At 42.6% G+C, this 19,742-nt stretch overlaps 2 protein-coding genes across 2 annotated transcripts in view; one reads left to right on the forward strand and one right to left on the reverse strand.

Annotated features, from left to right (window-relative positions):
- The first annotated feature begins 2,844 nt into the window (after positions 1–2,844).
- IL17C (interleukin 17C) lies at positions 2,845–7,635 on the forward strand. Its single transcript, XM_042437789.1, has 3 exons — positions 2,845–2,856; positions 5,513–5,820; positions 7,383–7,635. Exons 1-3 carry the CDS (start codon positions 2,845–2,847, stop codon positions 7,633–7,635), a joined length of 573 nt encoding a protein of 190 aa, XP_042293723.1.
- Positions 7,636–10,579: 2,944 nt separating this feature from the next.
- LOC121914709 (cytochrome b-245 light chain) overlaps positions 10,580–19,742 on the reverse strand; it is an 11,168-nt gene continuing 2,005 nt past the window's right edge. Inside the window, exons 2-6 of the mRNA XM_042438347.1 lie at positions 18,835–18,904; positions 16,233–16,307; positions 14,256–14,339; positions 13,829–13,910; positions 10,580–11,174 (exon numbers count right to left, since the gene is read on the reverse strand). Of these exons, the coding sequence (XP_042294281.1) occupies positions 10,974–11,174; positions 13,829–13,910; positions 14,256–14,339; positions 16,233–16,307; positions 18,835–18,904 (512 nt within the window). The 3' untranslated portion in view covers positions 10,580–10,973. The remainder of the gene's footprint in view (positions 11,175–13,828; positions 13,911–14,255; positions 14,340–16,232; positions 16,308–18,834; positions 18,905–19,742) is intronic.

Here is a 19,742-nt window from a genome sequence, read left to right on the forward strand (position 1 = left end):
TATTATTATTATTATTATTATTATTATTATTATTATTATTATTATTATTATTATTATTATTATTACAGTGGTCCCTTGGTATCTGCTGGAGTTTGATTTCAGGACCCACTGTGGATACCAAAATCCATGGATGCTCAAGTCCCATTATATACAATGGGCTAGTAGTAGTAGTAGTATAATGTAATAATATTATTATATATTATTATATTATATTATTATAATATATTATTATTATTATTATTATACAGTTGGCCCTCCTTATCCACAGATTTTTTTATCCACAGATGCAAGCATCCACGTCTTGAAAATATCCAAAAGAAGTATACATTCCAAATAGCAAACCATGCTTTTGCCATTTTATATAAGGAACACTGTTTTGCTCTGCCGTTATATTTAATGGGGCTTGAGCATCCATGGATTTGGTTCTCCAAGGGGGTCCCTGGAACCGAACCCCAGCGGATAACAAGGACCCACTGTATGTGTGTGTGTGTGTGTGTGTATATATATATATATATGGAATATTTTCCAACTGTGGATGCTTGAAACTATGGCTAAGGAAGGCCCACTGCATCCAAGCCAGCCACCTAGTGGTGCCTCATACCTGGGATAGTAGTAGCGGTGTTAGTAATCCTTTGTAACCGAACTATGTGGCGAATGCAAGAGGATTGCAGAATAAAGTAAACTGGTTCTTGAGATCAGCTGCTGCCCCTGGAAGGGAGAGAAGAGGAGGAGGAAATGAGTGCGAGGCAGCTATTTCCCCAAAGGGGAGGAGGGAAGGCAACCTGGAGTTTCCAGGTGTGTAACATCCCTGTCCTTGGCACACTATATAAATGGGGACAGGTGGAAAGCCGGCTTCAGAGCACCTGCCTTAGCAAGGGACTGTCACCCAACCACCGTCCCTCAAGGGCTGGAAAAGCACCTGCAATAGCCAGCCAAAGCCTAAAGGGCCAGCAAGACTTTTGGAGCCACTTGACTAGCATCCTTTACCTGCTCAGGTGCTTCCTTTTCTCCGGCTGAAAGATGGTAAGCAATGGGCACCCTCTGCCACCTCCAGGTGCCCAAGAGAAATGCTAGGGGATGGTTGTTTGCAGTTTCTTGGTATGGTATTTTCTGCTTGGCAAGAGCCGGACAGGTTTGGCAGGCTTTTGTAGGCACAGTTCAGCCTCCGAAAGGATGCAACCCAAGGGAGCCCTTGATCCTAATCTTGCAAACCTGTCTGGGACGATGCGATGTTCCTGAAGGTCTCTTCTGACTTCTTCTTGTGCACCTTCAAGTTGTTTCTGGAAAGGCGGTCCAAACGTATCTCTTCCAGCAGGCCTTCTCAGATTAACATCCTAGTAATTTTTCTATGACTACTGTCCAGAGCTGCCTCTGCCTTGTTTTAGCAACGTTTTAATATCGAATTGTATTTTATCATGGATGGGTGGGTTTGGGAGGGTTGGGATATAATGATGGCAACCATTTTGTTGTGTTTTAAGGGTGTTTTGTTATGGTTAGCCGCCTCAATCTGCTTGGAGAGGTGGAATACAAATAAATATTATTATTATTATTATTATTATTATTACGACAGCAGGGTTTTCTTGGCAGCTTTGTAGTCACTGTGCCATCATTAGCTTGCCATCAACTCTGTGCAACAGTACGCAGAGTGATCTTGCAGCACCTTTGAGACTCACTGAAAGAAAAAAGTTGGCAGCCTGAGCTTTCCTAGACTTAAGTCTACTTATGCATTTGGAAGTTGACTTAAGTCTAGGAAAGCTCATGCTGCCAACTTCTTTCTTTCGGTTAGTCGCAAAAGTGCTACAAGATCTCTCTACAGACTAACACGGCTATATCTTTGAATTCTACCTGTACAATAGGTTTGTTGTTGTGGTTGTTGTTGCGCACCTTCATGCAGATAGCTCCTTCCTCCGATCAGGTGAGAGTTGGAGAACCTGTGTGGCTCCAGTCACAACACCCATCATCCTTGGCCTCTGAGCACAATAGCTGGGGCTGATGGGAGCTGGAGTCCATATCACCTGGCTGGGGAGAGGGACAGATTCACATCCAGAACAGCACAGACAGTCTAGTGTGGATCCTTGGTATCCAAGTACCTTGTAGTTCTTAAAACCTAGGCTAGTTGCGGTGTTAGTAATCCTTGGCCTCATTCCCACTTACAAATAAATCAGTTTGCGATCTGAATCGATGGATCGGTTCGACAGTGGAGTGCGGTTCCCACTACATTTGCCCCGATCTCATTTTCCCCCATAAAATAACCCACAAATGAATCTGTTCAAAATGGACCCGCTCCAGTCATCCGAAAGGCAAATTTAAATCTGACCCTCTTCTGGTTCACACTTGCGCAGAATCGTTTTATCCAAAAAGATGCAGAAAACATCAGTGTCAAAAAGACGTGGGTTAAAAGGGTCTAGCGCATGGCCCCCCTTCTCTGAATCGCTTCAGTGGGAACCAGAGTCATTTGAACCGATTCAAACGCAGGAATATGTTCATGCCAAGGAATCATTATAGGAATGTGTCTTAGGTTGACTTCTTCTCTCTGTTGTTACCTTGATTTTATGAATGGTTTTATGGAAGGACAGAGAGCACCAAAATTCTTCTGGTTATATTAATAGTAAGTGGTTTTATGCCTTTTTGGATCTTTAAAGCCCAGTTAAGAGGCCAATCCTCCATATACTCTCTCAGGAAATAACTCCAATTACGCTCAATAAATCTTTATTCCCTAGTTAAAAGCGCATGTAGGAATGCAGTTTTATTGGAGCATGTTCTGTTTGGATCAAAGTGGGTTTGCTAGAAAGAATATGGGTCCTCTCCATCAGACCCAGCTAGATTAGCCCCAATCGTTGAACGATGTGTCAACATGTGAGTAGAAGTAATTGATTTAATGGGTCTTCTCTAGTAGGGATGGACAATCTAATTCAGCCGGGTGCATTTAAAATTGGAGGATGAGAACACTTTTCATGCAGGTGTTGCATGGATTCATCGGAGGTTCATTTCCTGATAATAAAAAGGTTTGCTGTTTGTTTAGAAATCAAAGTAAATTGAGTCATGTGCCTTGAAAAGGACAAGTAAACTTCCTACAAGGTGCAGGACTCACATCTCATTCAATCCAATGAGCCTGTATTCACCTTAAGGTTTGCAAAACGAAGCTTTCCAAGATGCTGTCTGACTGCATCTCCCAGTATTCGCTGGTGCTGGGAGTTGTAGTCCAAGATCCCGCAGTGGACGGCCTATTGCCCATTCCTGATTCCTTATGCGTCTAATGGCACTTACTCCTAGGAAAATTTGCTCAGGATTGGAGTTTGTTGTGTGCCTTCAAGTCATTTCCAACTTACAGAGACCCCAAAGTGAACCTATCATAGGGTTTTCTCTGCAAGATTTGTTCAGAGGAGGTTTGCCATTGCCTTCCCCTGAGGTTGAGAGAGTTTGACTTCTTGCCCAAGGTTTACATGGATTCGAACCCTGGCCCCCAGAGTTGTAATCCAATGCTCAAACCACTGCACCACTTTGGCTGATCGGGGCTTGGAGGGCTAGTTTTTGGAAAGGGGAGAAATAGCTCATTGGCTCTAGAGTACATCAGGCAAAGCAAATACAATTGAATCAGAAATTGACTTGCACTAATAGAAATGGTTCTTTTCTCCTGGGAGCAAAAGTCCGAAGCAGGAGTGGGCTAAATGCAAACCTTTGGGACTCCAAAGTGTGGTCCCTGAAGTCCTCAAACCTATTTTAAAAAAAGTATTTGCACCAACATTTGGATGATTTTTCGGCAAAAATACCCAAACCACCCACTGTCCTCAAGGCTCCCAAATCTACAAAAAAAATTCCCCGAGAACTGGATTTCAGCAGAATGCTTTGCAATATTTGGTTTCATGGTATTTGCTTTCCAACTCAGGTCCAAAACACACTGCAGAAACAATCAGTTTGAGATTGCTCTAACTGCTTTGGCTCAGTGCTAGGGAACCCTGAGAATTGTAGTTTATCGTAGCCCCAGAGCTTTAGAGAAGACTAAAAACTATAGTTCCCAGAATTTCTTAGCACTGAGCCAGGGCAGTTAAAGCAGTCTCAAACTGGATTATTTCTGCAGTACGTTTTGGACCTTGGTCAGCAAAATGGAAGATGGGAGGTTTTGGTGCCATCCAGTATCTCTGCAACCTGGGCCCTTCTTTCTAAAAGAACTTTTGAAAAGTAATGGATCCTTGGTCCATCCTTAGTGTGGATCTGAGGAATATCTACATACAGTCCCCCTAAAAGGATGAAACAAGGGGATGCAAAGACAACAACAACCACCAACCAAGCCCTAGGTGTTATGTTGCAAAAAAATTCAACATAGGTCCAGAAGAGCCCAAGGATGGCTTGTTCAATAACTGTCCAAAGTAACTGGGAAGTGGGAAGTGTTACTTGATGGACCGGCCGAGCCAGAAAGCTTCATGCCTCTTGGCCGAAATGTTATTGCTAGGCTCGACTTGAATCAGTGGAAATGCTGCAAGCGTTGTCTTAACCTTAGTTCCCAATAATCTAGTAGATATACAGTAATCTAGTTGGGGCTAACAGTAGGATTAAGAACACTATTGTGTTGCTTGGGAACTTTGCATCCTAATTGCAAAAAAGGAGTAACCTATTACAAGGTGATGACTTGTCAACAGTTGCATCCAAGGTCTGTTATGTCCCCTTCTGGTTTGTTTGTTGAAAATAATAGCCATTTACTATTACAGTTGGCCTTTCACTGGAGGACCGGACATCCTCCTTTTCCAGGACATGTCCTACATTTCAACCACCTATCCAGGAGGAATTCCAAAATAGCCTTCATTTTGAGCATGACTAAGAAGCATGGATGTATATTTCTATTAGTGTTTTTAGATTTCGTTTGGTAATGTCCTACATTTCCCTTCAATGCCTTACATTTTGTGCTGCCTTGTCCTCCTTTGAGTTATGACATTTGGCCTTTCCAATCCATGGATTTCGGATCTGTACATTCAACCATTCACGGATCATTCGCTCCATATTATTAAATGATGGTGATGTGAATATGGAAAGCCACCATGGTGCAGTGGTTTGGATATTGGACAAGGACTCTGGAGACCAGGGTTCGAATCCTGACTCAGCCATGTCAACCCATGGGGTCACCTTGGGCAAGTCACACTCTCTCAGCCTCATAGGAAAGCAAAGACAAACCACCTCTGAAAAAACGTGCCAAGAAAATCCCATGATAAGGTCGCCATAAGTTGGAAATGACTTGAAGGCACACAGCAAGCAAAAAGATGTGAATGTGGGCACCCTCAGCGTAGGTGTTCAGGTTGCCATCATTTAATACTATGGGGCACAATTGTCAGGTTTTTTTACATCCATTGGGGGGGGGGGTCCTGGATCCAAACCACCACATATACAAAAAGGCCAACTGAAACAGGCAAAAAAAAAATGCAAAAGAATTGCAAAAGAATTTGCAAAATGTTGCCTCCAGCAAAAGTAATCTCTGGTCTCTAATGTGCCTGTTTCTCTGTCTCTCTTTCTTTCCATCCAGAGGTCCATCCTGGTTGTCTTTCTTCTCCTCGCCTGGACAGAAGCCAGAAAAGCAGGTGGTCAACACCGCCACCATCATTGCTTCAGGGCCGAAGACCTCCAGGATGGAGATGTGCCCAGGGTCTTCCGGAGCAGAACCGCTCGGTGGGACCGCCACCTTTCTTTGCAGCTTGTGCCTTACCTGGAAAGCGAGCAGGCCAGCCCTCGGAGACACCGGAGACACCACAAACCCAGCTGCGCCGACCTGAAACTTGAGGACATGCTCAACGGAGACCTCAGCAAACGCTCCCTCTCTCCGTGGAAGTACAAGTAAGCCCCCTTTACTATTGAGCAGTCATTCCCAAATGTTAGCTTTCCAGGTGTTTTGGTGTTTCGGGTGTTCCAGGTGTTCAGCTCCCAGAAATCCCAGCCAACATGGCCAACACTCAGGAATTTCTGGGAGCTTTAGTTTGGGAACCACTGTTGTAGAGATTTACGGTGCAGCATCTCTTGAACAGAGAGGTTTGGACCTTCGAAGCCAGCGTTCCCCCAATCTGGTGGCTTTCCTGGACTACAGCTCTCATCAGCCCCAGATGAGCACGGGTTTGGGGTGATGAGAGTTGTAGTTCACCACATCTGGAAACTGGTGGGTTACGAATGCTGTTCTAAGTGCTGCAGATGAGAAACGGCTCTGGTTGCACATCTTACACTCTTAAATAGTTCTCAATGAGCATTTTGCACCCTTTAAATCAAAGTGAGACCCTTCTCACAGACATTGTGGGATTACAAGCCAGTACACAGTGCTAGGGTTGCCATAAGCCAGAAATGACATGAAGCCACACAATAACAACTTCTAGGTAGATCACAAACTTGTTGCAGTGGGCCCCATGGTATCCACTGGGATTTGGTTCCAGCCCCCCGCTGTGGATAACAAAATATGTGAATGCTCAAATCCCATTAGATACAATCGAATATTTGTTGCTGTTGTTGTTGTTGTTGTTATTAAAGTTGGCCGTTAGTATCTGCTGGGGTTTTATTCCAGGCCCCCCCGTGGATGCCAAAATCCATGGATGCTCAAGTCCCATTAAATACAATGGCATAGTAAGATGGTGTTCCATCTAATATAAAATGGCAAAATCAAGTCTTGCCTTTTGGAATTTATATGTTTTAAACATATTTTCAAACCATGGATACTTGAATCCATGGATCAAAAATCTGTGAATCCAGAGGGCTGACTGTAGTCACTATTTCCTGACCGTCAGCCATGCATGCCATGAATTTTGGCCCTTATATCTGTTTTGGGAATGTATTGATGCTCGTTTCAATGAGTATTTGGTGTGACCCAGCAGGGCCAAAGTTCTTCCCAAAGCTAGTTTCTTGCAACTTGGATACAGAGTCCAAAGTCAGAGGCAAAAAAGTTAGTTCTTGGTTCCATCTAAACAAGTGATTCCCAAACTCTGGTCCTCCAGGCTTTTGGGACTTCAGCTCCCAGAAAACTCAGCCATCTTGACCATTGGTCTGGGATTCTGGGAGCTGAAATCCAAAACACCTGGAAGGCCAGGGTTTGGAAATTATTGGTCTGAAAATTTATGGAGCCATCGAAAACCACTGACGGTGTCTTGGGTATTAAATCTGGAAGAGTTCAGAGTAAAACCAAGTAGAGACTCACTACTTTGCATGTCAGGGTCCCTAACCACCATTCCTTAAAGACCTCCAATGCATTTTTAAACCAGAAAGATTTGGAGAAAATTGACAAGGAATGGTCACCCATAACTGATTATTGTAATAAAATGTGGCGTTGAAGGAGAACTAGAGGGAATGTATTGGATCATTTCAGAAATGAGTTGCGAGTTTGTCACTTAATGCACGGTTCTCTCCACTTCTTTCAACAGCATCGACGAAGATACCAACCGCTTTCCGTCCCGACTGGCCTTCGCCGAGTGCCTTTGCAACGGCTGCATTGATGGCAAGACGGGGCAGGAGACCATCGCCCTGAACTCAGTGCCCGTGGTCCGCAACATGATGGTCCTGCACCGCAAACCCTGCCGGCACGCCGACACCGACGCGGAAGGCTTTACCTTTGAGACAAAGTACATCGACGTCCCGGTGGCCTGCACCTGCGTCGTTCCCCGCTCCAGCAGTTAACCCTAATCCCGGTTTACGCATCCCAAACTCCCATGGAGTGGTTTCAGGCCAAGCCCAGACCTAAAATTGTGCAGACAGTTCTGTGTCGCTGTGTTTGTTTTAAAGCACTTGCTTGTCTCCGCACATCCTTGCTCAGTGTCATCTTCCACTTTAGGATGGGAAGGAGCGCACTTTTCTCTTCCACTTCAAACCAGGTTGGAAGGAGACCTTCCTCCCATCCTAACCGTAATCCCCAAAATGCAACCACTGCCACTTCAATAGCTTTGGCAAACCCATTGCCATGATTTTTACAAAGAGCAGGTCTCAAAAGTGGGAAGTCCACTTCTGAAGGCTGGGCTCTGATGCCTTCTATAAGTGTTTAACTCTGATGCCTTCTGCAAAGGTTTAATCTGGAGTTAAACTGGGCTTGGATGCCTTCCGCAAAGGTTTAATCTAAACTGGGCTCTGATGCCTTCTACAAGGGTTTAACCTGGAGTTAAACTGGGCTCTGATGCTTTCCGCAAAGGTTTAACCTGGAGTTAAACTGGGCTCTGATGCTTTCCGCAAAGGTTTAATCTGGAGTTGCTCCCTCAATGCTTTTTAATAGCCAACCTCTATTGCATCCATCTGGAAAACCTCATGTTTGTGAATGTATCTTGACCCCATAAAAGAAGCAGAACAATGCATATTTCTCTGGGATAGATACAAAAATTTAGAGAGGGGTGTAATAATTTGATTATATTGATTTTGCTTTATTTAAAGACCCTTTTGTTATTTGCTTATTTATTTATTTATTAAAGTATTTATGGACCTTGACGTCGCATGCAAGGAGACATGGATGAACAGATTTTGGAGGACTAGGTTTAGAAAGCCTCCCTTATTTCCCTTCCCATTCGTTGCTTTCAAGCTTTTAATTTATTATTGTGTGTATTTATATTAATTTATATTTTACATTGTCAAGTGCTTTGACCTGTTAAATGCTATTAATTTATATTTTAGATTTTTTCCCAAGTGCTTTAAATTATTATTAAATATTTATATATCTACCTTAGATTTCCAGGTGATTTAAATGATTAAATTATTACTGCGGCTCCATCTGCAGAAAGAATGCAGTTTTTGACACCGCTTGAAGGGCCATGGCTGAATCCTGGGAATTGTAGTTTGTTGTGGCAGAGACAGAGAAGTTGTCTCACAGAACTACATATCCCAGGATTCCATAGCACTGAGCCGCAGCATTTAAAGTGGCATCAAACTGGATTATTTCTGTGGTGAGGATGCCGGTCATTAGTTTAAACACAAGAGTAAGTTAATGCCCTGCATTCTCAAGATTTTCAAGCTTATTAAATTATCACTATCACTTAATACTATTGTGTATATTATTTATTCAAGTTAATTTATTAAATTATTACTATTATTACTGAATGTTTGTTGCTGCGTGCCTCCAAATAGTTTCCAACTTATGGCAACCCTATGGCGAACCTGTCATTAGCCTTTTTGTGGCAACTTAATTCAGAAAGGGTTTGCCATTGCCATCCTCTGAGGCTGAGAGAGTGTGACTTGCCAAAGGTCACCCAATGGGTTTAATGGCCAAACCCTGGTTTCCAGAGTTGCAGTCAACCAGCCAAACCATTGCACCAGACTGTCTCTCATTAATACTATTGTATATATTAGATTTTTCAAGTTTAATTTATTACATTATTACTATTATTGTTGAATATTGCTGTATATATTGGATTGTTAAGCCATGTTGTTGTGGCTTCCCAGGTGCTACAGTCTGCTTGAATGGAGCTCTGGGCCATCAGTGTTCATATTGTAAGGATAGATTATGATGCTCCAGAGGCAAAACTTGGAAAGGGACACTTTGGCACAATTTCACTTGACCTCTGGCTGTGATCTCTGCCACTGTTAGAATAACAAATGTTACCCCAAGAACCACACAACTCCTGGCCACAAGCGCACAAGATACCGCCAACCTTGCAGTGCGAAACAGTTGTCCCAATTCACTTGCGCTTTTGTGCGCAAACAGCAGCAAAAAGCCCTGGAAATTGCACCAAAACAGGTTCAAGCAAACCATGCACACCCGTGGTGTTTGAAAAAGTTACTTTTTCACACCAAATGTTCCTAGACTCCCCCTGAAAGGACACACACACACACACCCCAAAGGAGGTCTTATTGTTGCCTTTCTAGAGGATTTGCACCAGGTGCGCAAGCTCTGCAATTGTGGGCTGAAAGGTGAAGTCAGCTTTACTTATTTCTTGTGCAGTGATTAATATTTTCACTGCAGATGGATTCCTTTATCTCTTACGATGTTCCATGCAATTTTTTGATCCTGATATGCCTAAATTGTGATGCATTTATTTAATTCACGGAATTAAATTCAAGACTTAAATTATGACGCTGTTATTTCTTACAATGTTTTGTGCAATTTTCTGATCCAGAGGTGCTTAAAATTACAACATCTTTATTTATTTTAATGTTTCGTGGAATTAAATTCACGGTTTAAATTATGATGCCGTTATTTCTTACGATGCTTCCTGGAATTTTCTGATCCTGATGTACTTAAAATGATGACGCCTTTATTTATTATTATAATGCTTCATGGAATTAAATCAAAGGCTTAAATTATGACGCCGTTATTTCTTGCGATGCTTCTTGGAAGGTGCTTAAATTATTAACTTATTTATGGACACAATTATTTATTTATTATATACACATATGTATTATGTTTTTAAAAGTCATGTGCATTGCGTAGGAAGACTGCTGCGCATGGCGCACTTTCCATCCCTGTTGACTTCTTGGATAAATAAAGTTTTATTTCTTTATGCAAAGTATCTGGGACTGAGAGTGAGTTTGTTCAGTGTCACGAAATAGGAGCAAAGGGAAAGTTTGGGCAAACAGGGGTTAATATGGCTTCTGGTCCTCATATGGTTGCCAACCCTGAAACATAAGACGATGGAGAAAGTGGTGACCGACCAGGTCATTTTATTACAATGTAAAAACGCAAGAGAACAGACAGGGGAACAGAAGTGCAACATGGAAAACAGTATCAAAAAGGCCATTTGGAAACATCACTCCAGTCCAGAAAGTCTGCAATTGTAGGGGACAAACAATATGGTCACCGCAAGGTCTCATAGGAAAGCAAGCATGGTGACCATTGCAACAAAACAATAAAGCAGGAGGCTGCGTATGGAAAGGCATCTTGCTTTGGGATGAGGAAGCGTCCGCCAAGGCAGACTATGAGGCTCTTGGAGGATAGGATCCGTAACTCAACCATAGGATGGTAATGTTTCCCATCAAGCACAACCAAACAGCCCTTCTGCCGTCTTCTCAAGCTTCTTGGAAAGGACCATCCTGGGCCATCATTCATCTTCCACAATGACTGGCATGGGGTTTTCCTGGCCACCATCGCCGCCAACCTCTGCGTCCGTTGGCTTCTTGCGAGCATCTGCCGGTGGCCTGGGGGGCGGGTTGGTTGGGGGGTGCTTGATGGTCGCCCCAACTTGAGGTCGTTCCCGGGGTTTGGGTTCAATGGGTAACCACTCTTCACCGCGGGTGGCTGCCTGGAAGAGGAAAACCCCAAGAAGAAGTGAGAAAAGATGGTTCCCTCAAGGGAAAGTGTGCACTCCCGAGACTTATATTTCCATATTGTTGCATTGTAAACAGATATACTTGTCCCTCTTTATTGTCTAGGGTTAGGGGCACAAGACCCCCGTGAATATGGAAAAACTGCAAATAGCTGGTCTTGCGAATCCATGGCCGTGACTTTTCCGAATCTATCCATCTGGAACCAATCCTCTCCTTTTCCTATTGCCTCTTTATTCCTATTTTCCCTCTTTATTTCAATGCCTCCGTGCCAGGCTGGGACAAATGCCACTGGTCAGTGCAGAGCTAAACAGTAGTAAATACAATTACTGTATATACAGTACTTGACTATAAGTCAACCCCATGTAGAAGTCAAGGGCAGGTTTTGGGGCCAACATTATGGATTTTCATAAGATTCGTGGATAAATCAAAGGTAAAAGGAGCCTGTAAGAAATGATCTAAAGGATGAAGGAAAAGAAAAAGATGCTAAATTACAAAATTTCAGCACACATAACTGTTTGTGCTCACACTAAACTCTGGATGGATGAGAGAATATGTTTCCAGGACAGATTATGCTCTTGCCTTTCGCCCGGGGATGGTTCCCTTTTTTATAAGGGTTACATTACAGGATCTACATTGATAAGTTGATCCAGGTTTTTGGAGATAAAATGTTGATTAAAATTTCTAGACTTATCCATGAGTATATATATATACAGGACTTGGTTTAATGCAGCCTGGCACTTTGTACCTCCATCCCATTGCTAACAGTGTCCTGGCTGACTATTCATCTACCCGCCTTATTATCCTGGACTGTTTAGCAGCATGCGTTGCGCTTGCCACCTAGGGGCCAAATCCAAATATGCACCAATAGCCTCTCCAAAAAACTAAATGTCGTTGTTGTTGCATGTCTTCAATTCGTTTCCCACTTATGGCAACCTTTAGGTGAACCTATCATAGGGTTTTCTTGGCAAGGTTCATTCAGAGGAGGCTTGCCATTGCCTTCCTCTGGGGCTGAGAGAAGGTGACTTGCCCAGAGTCACCCAAAAGGGTTTCATGGCCGAGGTGGAAATCGAACCCTGGTCTCCGGAGTCGTAGTCCAACACTCAAACCACGATAATGCGTATTGGAAATTTATTCCACTTCAATGCCAAATGGGGCTGCCATGGGTTTTTCGTGGCACGATTTACTCCAAAGAAGTGTTCCACTGCCTTCCTCTGAGTTTCATCAAGGAATGGAGACCCTTTGGCCCTATAGATTTGGCCCTATAGATTTTCTGGACTTCAGTTCCCACCAGACCCAAGGTCAAGGACTTTTAGAATTGTTTAGTGTGTGTGTGTGTGTGTGTGTGTGTGTATACACATACACACACATATACATACACTATACAATTCTAACAGTCCTTGACCTTGGGTCTGGTGGGAACTGAAGTCCAGACACACACACAAACACATATATATGGTCACTGAATGTAGTGTACTAGAGTATTACACGTGCATGCGCGCACACACACACACACACACAAAATCGTATGTGCTCATTGAATATAATCTACTTTTTGTTGACCCATATACATACTCTCTCTATATATAGCACATACACACAACCACACGCATATATGGTCATTGAATATAGTCTACCAGAGTATTACTCTTTGGTGACTCATACACACACAACATATGGGTCACCAAAGAGTATATGGCTCACTATAAGTTGGAAATGGCTTGAAGCACACAATAACAACCATATAAGTGTAGTCCATGATGGTATTATTTGTGTAATGTGTTCTATGTTATGTATGTTTTATATTTTTAACACATACATATTGAAGAGTAGTACGCTGGTAGACTACACTCAGTGACCACTTGTCCTATTATTTAAATGCCGCATTGCGTTCCAACTAACAGAGGGAGCAAAAATACACTCCAGAACCTGGAGCAAATCATTTGTACTTTTGCACCTAAAGAGTTTGGGCATGAAAAAATCCACCTCTGGGAACACACAAAAGAAAACACACAACCAGCTGAATCCTAGCTTTTAAATGCCGCTGGAGGCTTTACATCTTATTTTAAAAATGTGAAGGTGTTAATTAATTGAAGCTTTTGGAAACCAGTTATATGAAGCCACATCAGGCGGAGCAGGAACAGAGAACCCCAGGCAAACCGCTGTTAAGGAGGAGAACAGCTTACTTCCTAGATTTTGCAAACTAAGGGTGCATCTACAGTGCAGAAATAATGCAGTTTGACACCACTTTAAGTGCGGTAGCTCTGCCTCATGGAATTTGTACTTCTGTAAGGTTTTATTCTTCTCCGCCAAAGAGTGCTGTTGCAAACTACAAATCCTAGGGTTCTGTAGGATGGAGCCATTATTTCTGCAGCGCAGATCCAGCCGATGAAATAGAAATGGCTAAAGCAGCTGTTGCATTTATTTCATGAGTATCTTAAAAAGTTGTGTATCATAGATATAAAATGATACACATCTGTTCAGATTCCATCAAGTAATACTTCTAAAAACTAGGTGCTAGATCAATAATAACAAATCAACAATTCAACTAGCATATGTTGTTGTTGTTGTTGTTGATGATGATGATGATAATTTGTTTTCTCCAGGGGTCAAAGGAAACTGGGATTCTTACCAGTAAGTAGATGCCGCTTGCGATGGCCAGGCAAACTGTGCCGAGGATCGTGGCCAGGAGGAATCCAGCTGGAACGGCCAAGCTGCAAAAGGAAGAAGTCCAATGGATGAAGTCTTTATGGTTGCATCATTAACCATAACTGGACATTCATCTTAAAAGAACCATATTTTATTTTATTTTAATCTCACCTTTCTTCCAGGTGAGGAAAAAAGATAACTACATTTTTTCGCACTTGCCCTGAGAACCCCCCAAAAATGGCCAAACCCTGAGATCTGGGATTTCTAATGCCAACGGCACCATCTGCACATCAATGCCCTTCGTGAGATGTATGAAGCAGCAAGTAGGAAAGTAGAGGATTGTGCCATTCCGTCGCCAACCCTCTTATTTTTGCAAACCCCAAAAACCCGTGGAGAAAGGGATGAGTTACCTTGCATGCAGAATGGCCCGGACGTAATAATTCCTAGTCAGGGGTCCAAACGCCTTCACAACCGGTGTGAAATACTGCTGGCCACTGTTGGAAACCAGAGTAAAAAGAGTGAGTAGTGAGTCACAGATTCCATGTAGCTTTGACAGACTTCTGCAATACAGGTTGAGTTTCCCTTATCCGAAATCCTTGGGACCAGAAATGTTTGGGATTTTGGAATATTTGCATATATGTACTGAGATATCTTAGAGATCGGACTCAAGTTGAAATGCAAAATTCATAGATGTTACAGGCACACCAGTGGTTCCTAAACTTTGATGCTCCAGGTGTTTTGGGCTTCAGCTCCCAAAATTCCTGATTGTTGGCCAAGTGGGTTGGGGGCATCTGGGGGCTGAAGTCCAAATCTCTTTTTAATATTTATATATTAAATTGACACGCCATTCTTCTGCACATGGAGGCCTTCCAGATATACAGTCAGCCCTTCTTATACATGGATTTTTTTACACACGGATTCAAGCATCTACGGTTTGAAAATGTTCAAAGAAAGTATAAATTTCAAATATCAAACCTTGATTTTCCATTTTTTTATAAGGGACACCATTTTGCATTTTGTCATTATATTTAATGGGAATTGAGCATCCACGGATTTTGTTATCCACGAGGGATCCTGGAACCAAACCCCAGCAGATAACAAGGGCCCACGGTATATATATGAATATATATATATATATATATATATATATATATCACATTACAATAATTAATAATTTTGTGCACAAAAGAAAGTTTGTGTGCTCTGTATTGTCAGAAAGCAAGTGTGTCACTTTTTCAGCCATCCATGTGAACAATTTTGGATTTCGGAATATTTCAAATTTTCAAATTCCAGACAAGGGAGAATCTCGCGTTGTACATAAAAACAAACATCCTGCCGCTAAAATTGCAATAACGCTGCTTTGCTGGAAACCCTCACGGAAGTATTTCTTAATTGCCAAGAACCAAACAGAGAAGTGTGCATCTTTCTTGCATCTATGTAAATACTGTAAATAAATCAATCTAGTTAATATCTGTTTTGGCACAATCATGGCAAGTCATACACAGTGACAATCCATGTGCAATCCAAACACATGTACAGTGTTGTAACCCGCCTCGATCCTTTGGGAGAGGCGGGATATAAATAAAACCTATTATTATTATTATTATTATTATTATTATTATTATTATTATTTTGAATAATGTGTGCTTGTCATTTATGAAAATAAAGTATGTTTGTCATTTATGAAAACAATCCCAGTATATGATCCACACCTACTCGGAACCAGCGCAACAACGCTACCAGACTTTTATTCTTCCTGTGATTTTTAATATTAGTGTTATGGCAAGTTTAATATGTGAGCCATTCTTGGTACTAAAGGTGAGCACATGAATAAATCATGCATTTGATTTGTGCATACAAACACAAAATGACTTTGTAAAATTCTGCAAATAGGATGTCTTTCGTTTGCACAGTTTACCCTTCTTGCGCTCGTCTCTGGAAGAAACAGGGAGCTACGAATGGCATTTAGCCCTTGCCTCCTGACTTCTGAGATTCCACAAGGCTTAAAAGCCCTGTAGAGATGCACAGCATGCTGGCTCTGATGCCCCACATCAAAAGACACATCTTTCCCACACAAAAATGCAGGAAGGAGTTTATCAGACAAGGGAAATTGGAAGTATAATCCAATGGCAATCCAAACACAATCATGGGGTTTCATGTTATTGTGTGATAGACTGCCACATGCAATTTTGGGCAATAGCAAGCTATTTTGGGGCAATGGGAAGTCTGTTCGAACACAATTCGAATTCACATAAATTCACTGAACTAGCGAATTCACGTGAATGCGCTCAGGCCCCACTTTCTTTTCATTTGACATTAAGAGAAATTCCTCTCATGTGATAAAGTCCATAGTCTCAATGCAAGCGATCTTCGGAAAAGACACTTACCACCTCTGCATGGTGGATCCCTTTTTCCGCTTCCCTCGGGGATATTCCAGCAGGCAAATAAAAACTCCGGCTGCTCTTTGGGGGGAAACAGTTAAGGAGAAAGAGAAGTGGGGAAACTGCTTCCACATCCCATTAGTCTGAAATATCCTAAAAAGGCATTCCCTATGTTCCCTGTTGATATCTGGGCGCTCCATAACCTAAGAGGTGTGAGATGAGTCTATATAAAACATGGTCGAAGGCTTCCATGGCTGGCATCCATAGATTTTTGTGGGGTTTTTGGACTCTGTGGCCATGTTCTAGAAGAGTTTATTCCTGACGTTTCGCCGGCATCTATGGCTGGCATCCTCAGAGATGAAGATGCCAGCCAAACATCAGGAATAAACCCTTCTAAAACATGGCCACAGAACCCGAAAAACCCACAAAAAACCTACATAGAATCATTTTTATTAACAAGTACCCAATTACAGAGAGCCAAAATGGTGTTGTGGTTTGAGTGTCGGTCTACAACTCTGAAAACCAGTTGCTTTCATGGCTGAGCGAGGAATCGAACCCTGATCTCCAGAGTCACAGTCCGAAGCTCAAACCCATGGAACCATTATTAGGCCAACCATGGCCTGTGTTTTGTCACATCCTACATGTATCTCGGTCCTTTGGGCTCCACTCTTCCACCTGCTCCTTCCTGGATCATGTCCATTCTTTAAACCTTAAACTTCCCAGAGAAAGGAGTTAAAACCTGCAGCAGTTACTAAAGACGGTGCTGCAATTTCCAGGCATCATTTGGTGAGCAAAGCCTCTCCTCTGCGGCACTAGGAAGTTTCCAAATGATTCAACAACAGAAATTCCAAATTTTGCAATCGCCCGCCTTTGCAAGAAGGCAAGTGACATTTATTTCTCCAATTTAGGCCAGCGGTAAAAGCTGAATGTGGGCAGCTGGGGAAAAGAAGCAACACTTGACATTACATTGCATTACATTGCATCCCAACGCCTTCCATCATCTGATCCTTCCTGAGATGTCAAAGCAAAAGGCAGAGGTTGGGAAAGTTACATTTGGGAACGACATTTCCCAGAATTGGCTGCATAGATTCTGGGGTCCTAAAAGGACCATGTTTCTCTAGTTTACAAGGGGTCAGCCTATATTCTTACACAATTTCAAGAAAGCAAGCTGATTCTGTGCAAAAATGGCCAGGTCTAAGGTTGGCACTAGGGCTTGGCAATGCCTGAGTCAAGATGCTTTCCCACCGTCTCCTCTTCCTTCATTGAATTAGCTGCGTATAAATTATGTTTGCACTTTGAAATTATTGGGGACGTGAATGTGGTGATGCCACAAAGCAAAGGTATGCAACTGTTGTGGATTTACTTGTTCACTGGCCCTGCTCTTAGCATAGATTATATTCTGTTCAGGGCAGGGGACTGTGTAAATATATTTTACACATAAAATATGTAATGCTTTATATTTTATTAAAGTATTACCTTTGCCCAATTTTTCACTGTGATCTGCATATCATGAGAGTCCTCCCAGGATTCAGATAGTGGGGCAGCCACAGGACCCAGGCTTTGCTCCGCATTAGACAAGGGGTTTCTGCATTCCCCGTGTCTGTGTCTGTGTCTGTGTGTGTGTGTGTGTGTAAAATATTCAACTATAAGTTGACCTCATGTATAAATCAAGGGCAGGATTTGGATCCAAATGTATGGATTTTGCTATGACTCATGCACAAGTCGAGGGTAAAACTTAGGGGCATGTAATGAAGGATGTAAAGGATGAAGCAAAGGAAACAATGCCCAAAAACCTACAGGAATAACTATTTGTGCTTATAGTAAAAGCTTGATGGATGTAGAAGAGGGTCAGTGCTTCCAGGACAGATTGAACTTTTTTCATTCACCGGTGGATAGTTACAAATATACATATATGTATAAAAACACACACACACACATATACACGCACATGAATTAAAGTACAATATTTACATTGACCTGTGGATAAGTCGACTCAGGTTTTTTGGGTCAATATTTTAAACTAAATTTTTAGACTTATACATGAATATATCCTAAATAAATCCTGATCCACACCGCAGAAATAATGGTTTGGTTTGACACCACTTCAACTGCCACGGCTCAATGCTATGGGATTCTGGGATTAGTCGTTTGTTGTTGTGGCACCAATAGAGAAAGCTACATGTCTCTCATAAAACTACAGTCCCCAGAAACTGGATTATTCCTGCAGTGCGGATGCAGCCAAACTCACTTTGCAGCAAGTGAAGTAAACTGAGGACAAAGGGAGAACATGCCCTAGCTCTGTCCTATGGAATCCTGGGATCTGTAGTTGCACAAGGTCTTTAGCCTTCTCTGCCAAAGAGTGCTGGCGTCTCACCAAATTACCAATCGCAGGGTTCTGTGGGATGGAGCCGTGGCAGTTAAAGTGGCGGCAAACTGCATTATTTCTACACTCCAAGAGTTGAACCCTTTCTTTTCCTGATGCAACCCTAAAGAAAATGTTTTTGAAGATGCTAGTTAAATTGGGAGGAGAGTTCTCATTGCAGTAACCAAGTATTGGAGCTGCAGAATTGAGTGGGAATGCAGAGGAGCATCTTTCACCAAAGGATACATGGCATATGCAGCAAACTCCCAGCGTTTGAACTGACCGGAAACGGCCACAATGCCACCGGTCACCAAAACTAAAACAAAGTAACAAGAGAAAGGAAAAAACAGTCATTTTGTTTGTGCCGACGACATTAACTTTTCTGTGCACTACAACACTGCAACCTGAAATCTGGAAATGCAGCACACCTAAAGCACATGCACTGCAGCGTGCCACCTTCTGTGTTTAAGCTTCACCAAGCATTGGTGGTTCCCATACTTTGGGTCCTCCAGATGTCTTGGACTTCAGCTCCCAGAATTCTTGATCATTAGCCAAGCTGGCTGGGGCTTCTGGGAGTTGAAGTCCAAAACACCCAGAGGATCAAAGTTTGGGAACCGCTGCTCTAAAGGGCTGAGATCCAAGAGGCTGGTCTTTCTCTTTGCCAAGCAAACATCTGGAACCTGTCGGATGGAAAACACTGCAGGATGGAGACATTAATCCACACTTGGATGGAGAATTAAAACAGGATGTACTGTCCCAGCGCTGGACTGTGATCACAGCCTAAACCCAAAACAATGCAAGGATTAGAAAGCCCTGGCCAAAAAGGAAAGAGGATCTCCCCACCAGCTTCCTCTTAAGACCCAATCAAAGAGAAACGGCTGGGATTCACATCTGTCTGTCGCAGCAAAACCACAAAAGAGTGCCGTGGGGCCTGGAAGACTAACGGATTTTGTTATAGGACAACCACATCCCAAATACACAAAACAGCAATACCTTTATGGGAACAACCCAAATGCACAAAAAGACATGTTGCAAGCTTTCGAAGCTCCACTGCCTTCTTTGTCAGGGAAAGGTGTTAGAAATATGCATGGATTTCCCTCTGGCGCCACCTGAACTGAGAACAGCCACAACTTGATGCAGGCTTGGGACTATCA

The sequence above is a fragment of the Sceloporus undulatus genome, chromosome 8 (assembly GCF_019175285.1).
Source record: "Sceloporus undulatus isolate JIND9_A2432 ecotype Alabama chromosome 8, SceUnd_v1.1, whole genome shotgun sequence".
Lineage (NCBI taxonomy): Eukaryota > Metazoa > Chordata > Lepidosauria > Squamata > Phrynosomatidae > Sceloporus > Sceloporus undulatus.

Bases quoted from the DNA above. Each gene is read 5' to 3' on its own strand.
- IL17C (XM_042437789.1), top strand. The intron at 5,821-7,382 runs GTAAGCCCCCTT...TTCTTTCAACAG, and splicing joins CTCTCTCCGTGGAAGTACAA to CATCGACGAAGATACCAACC.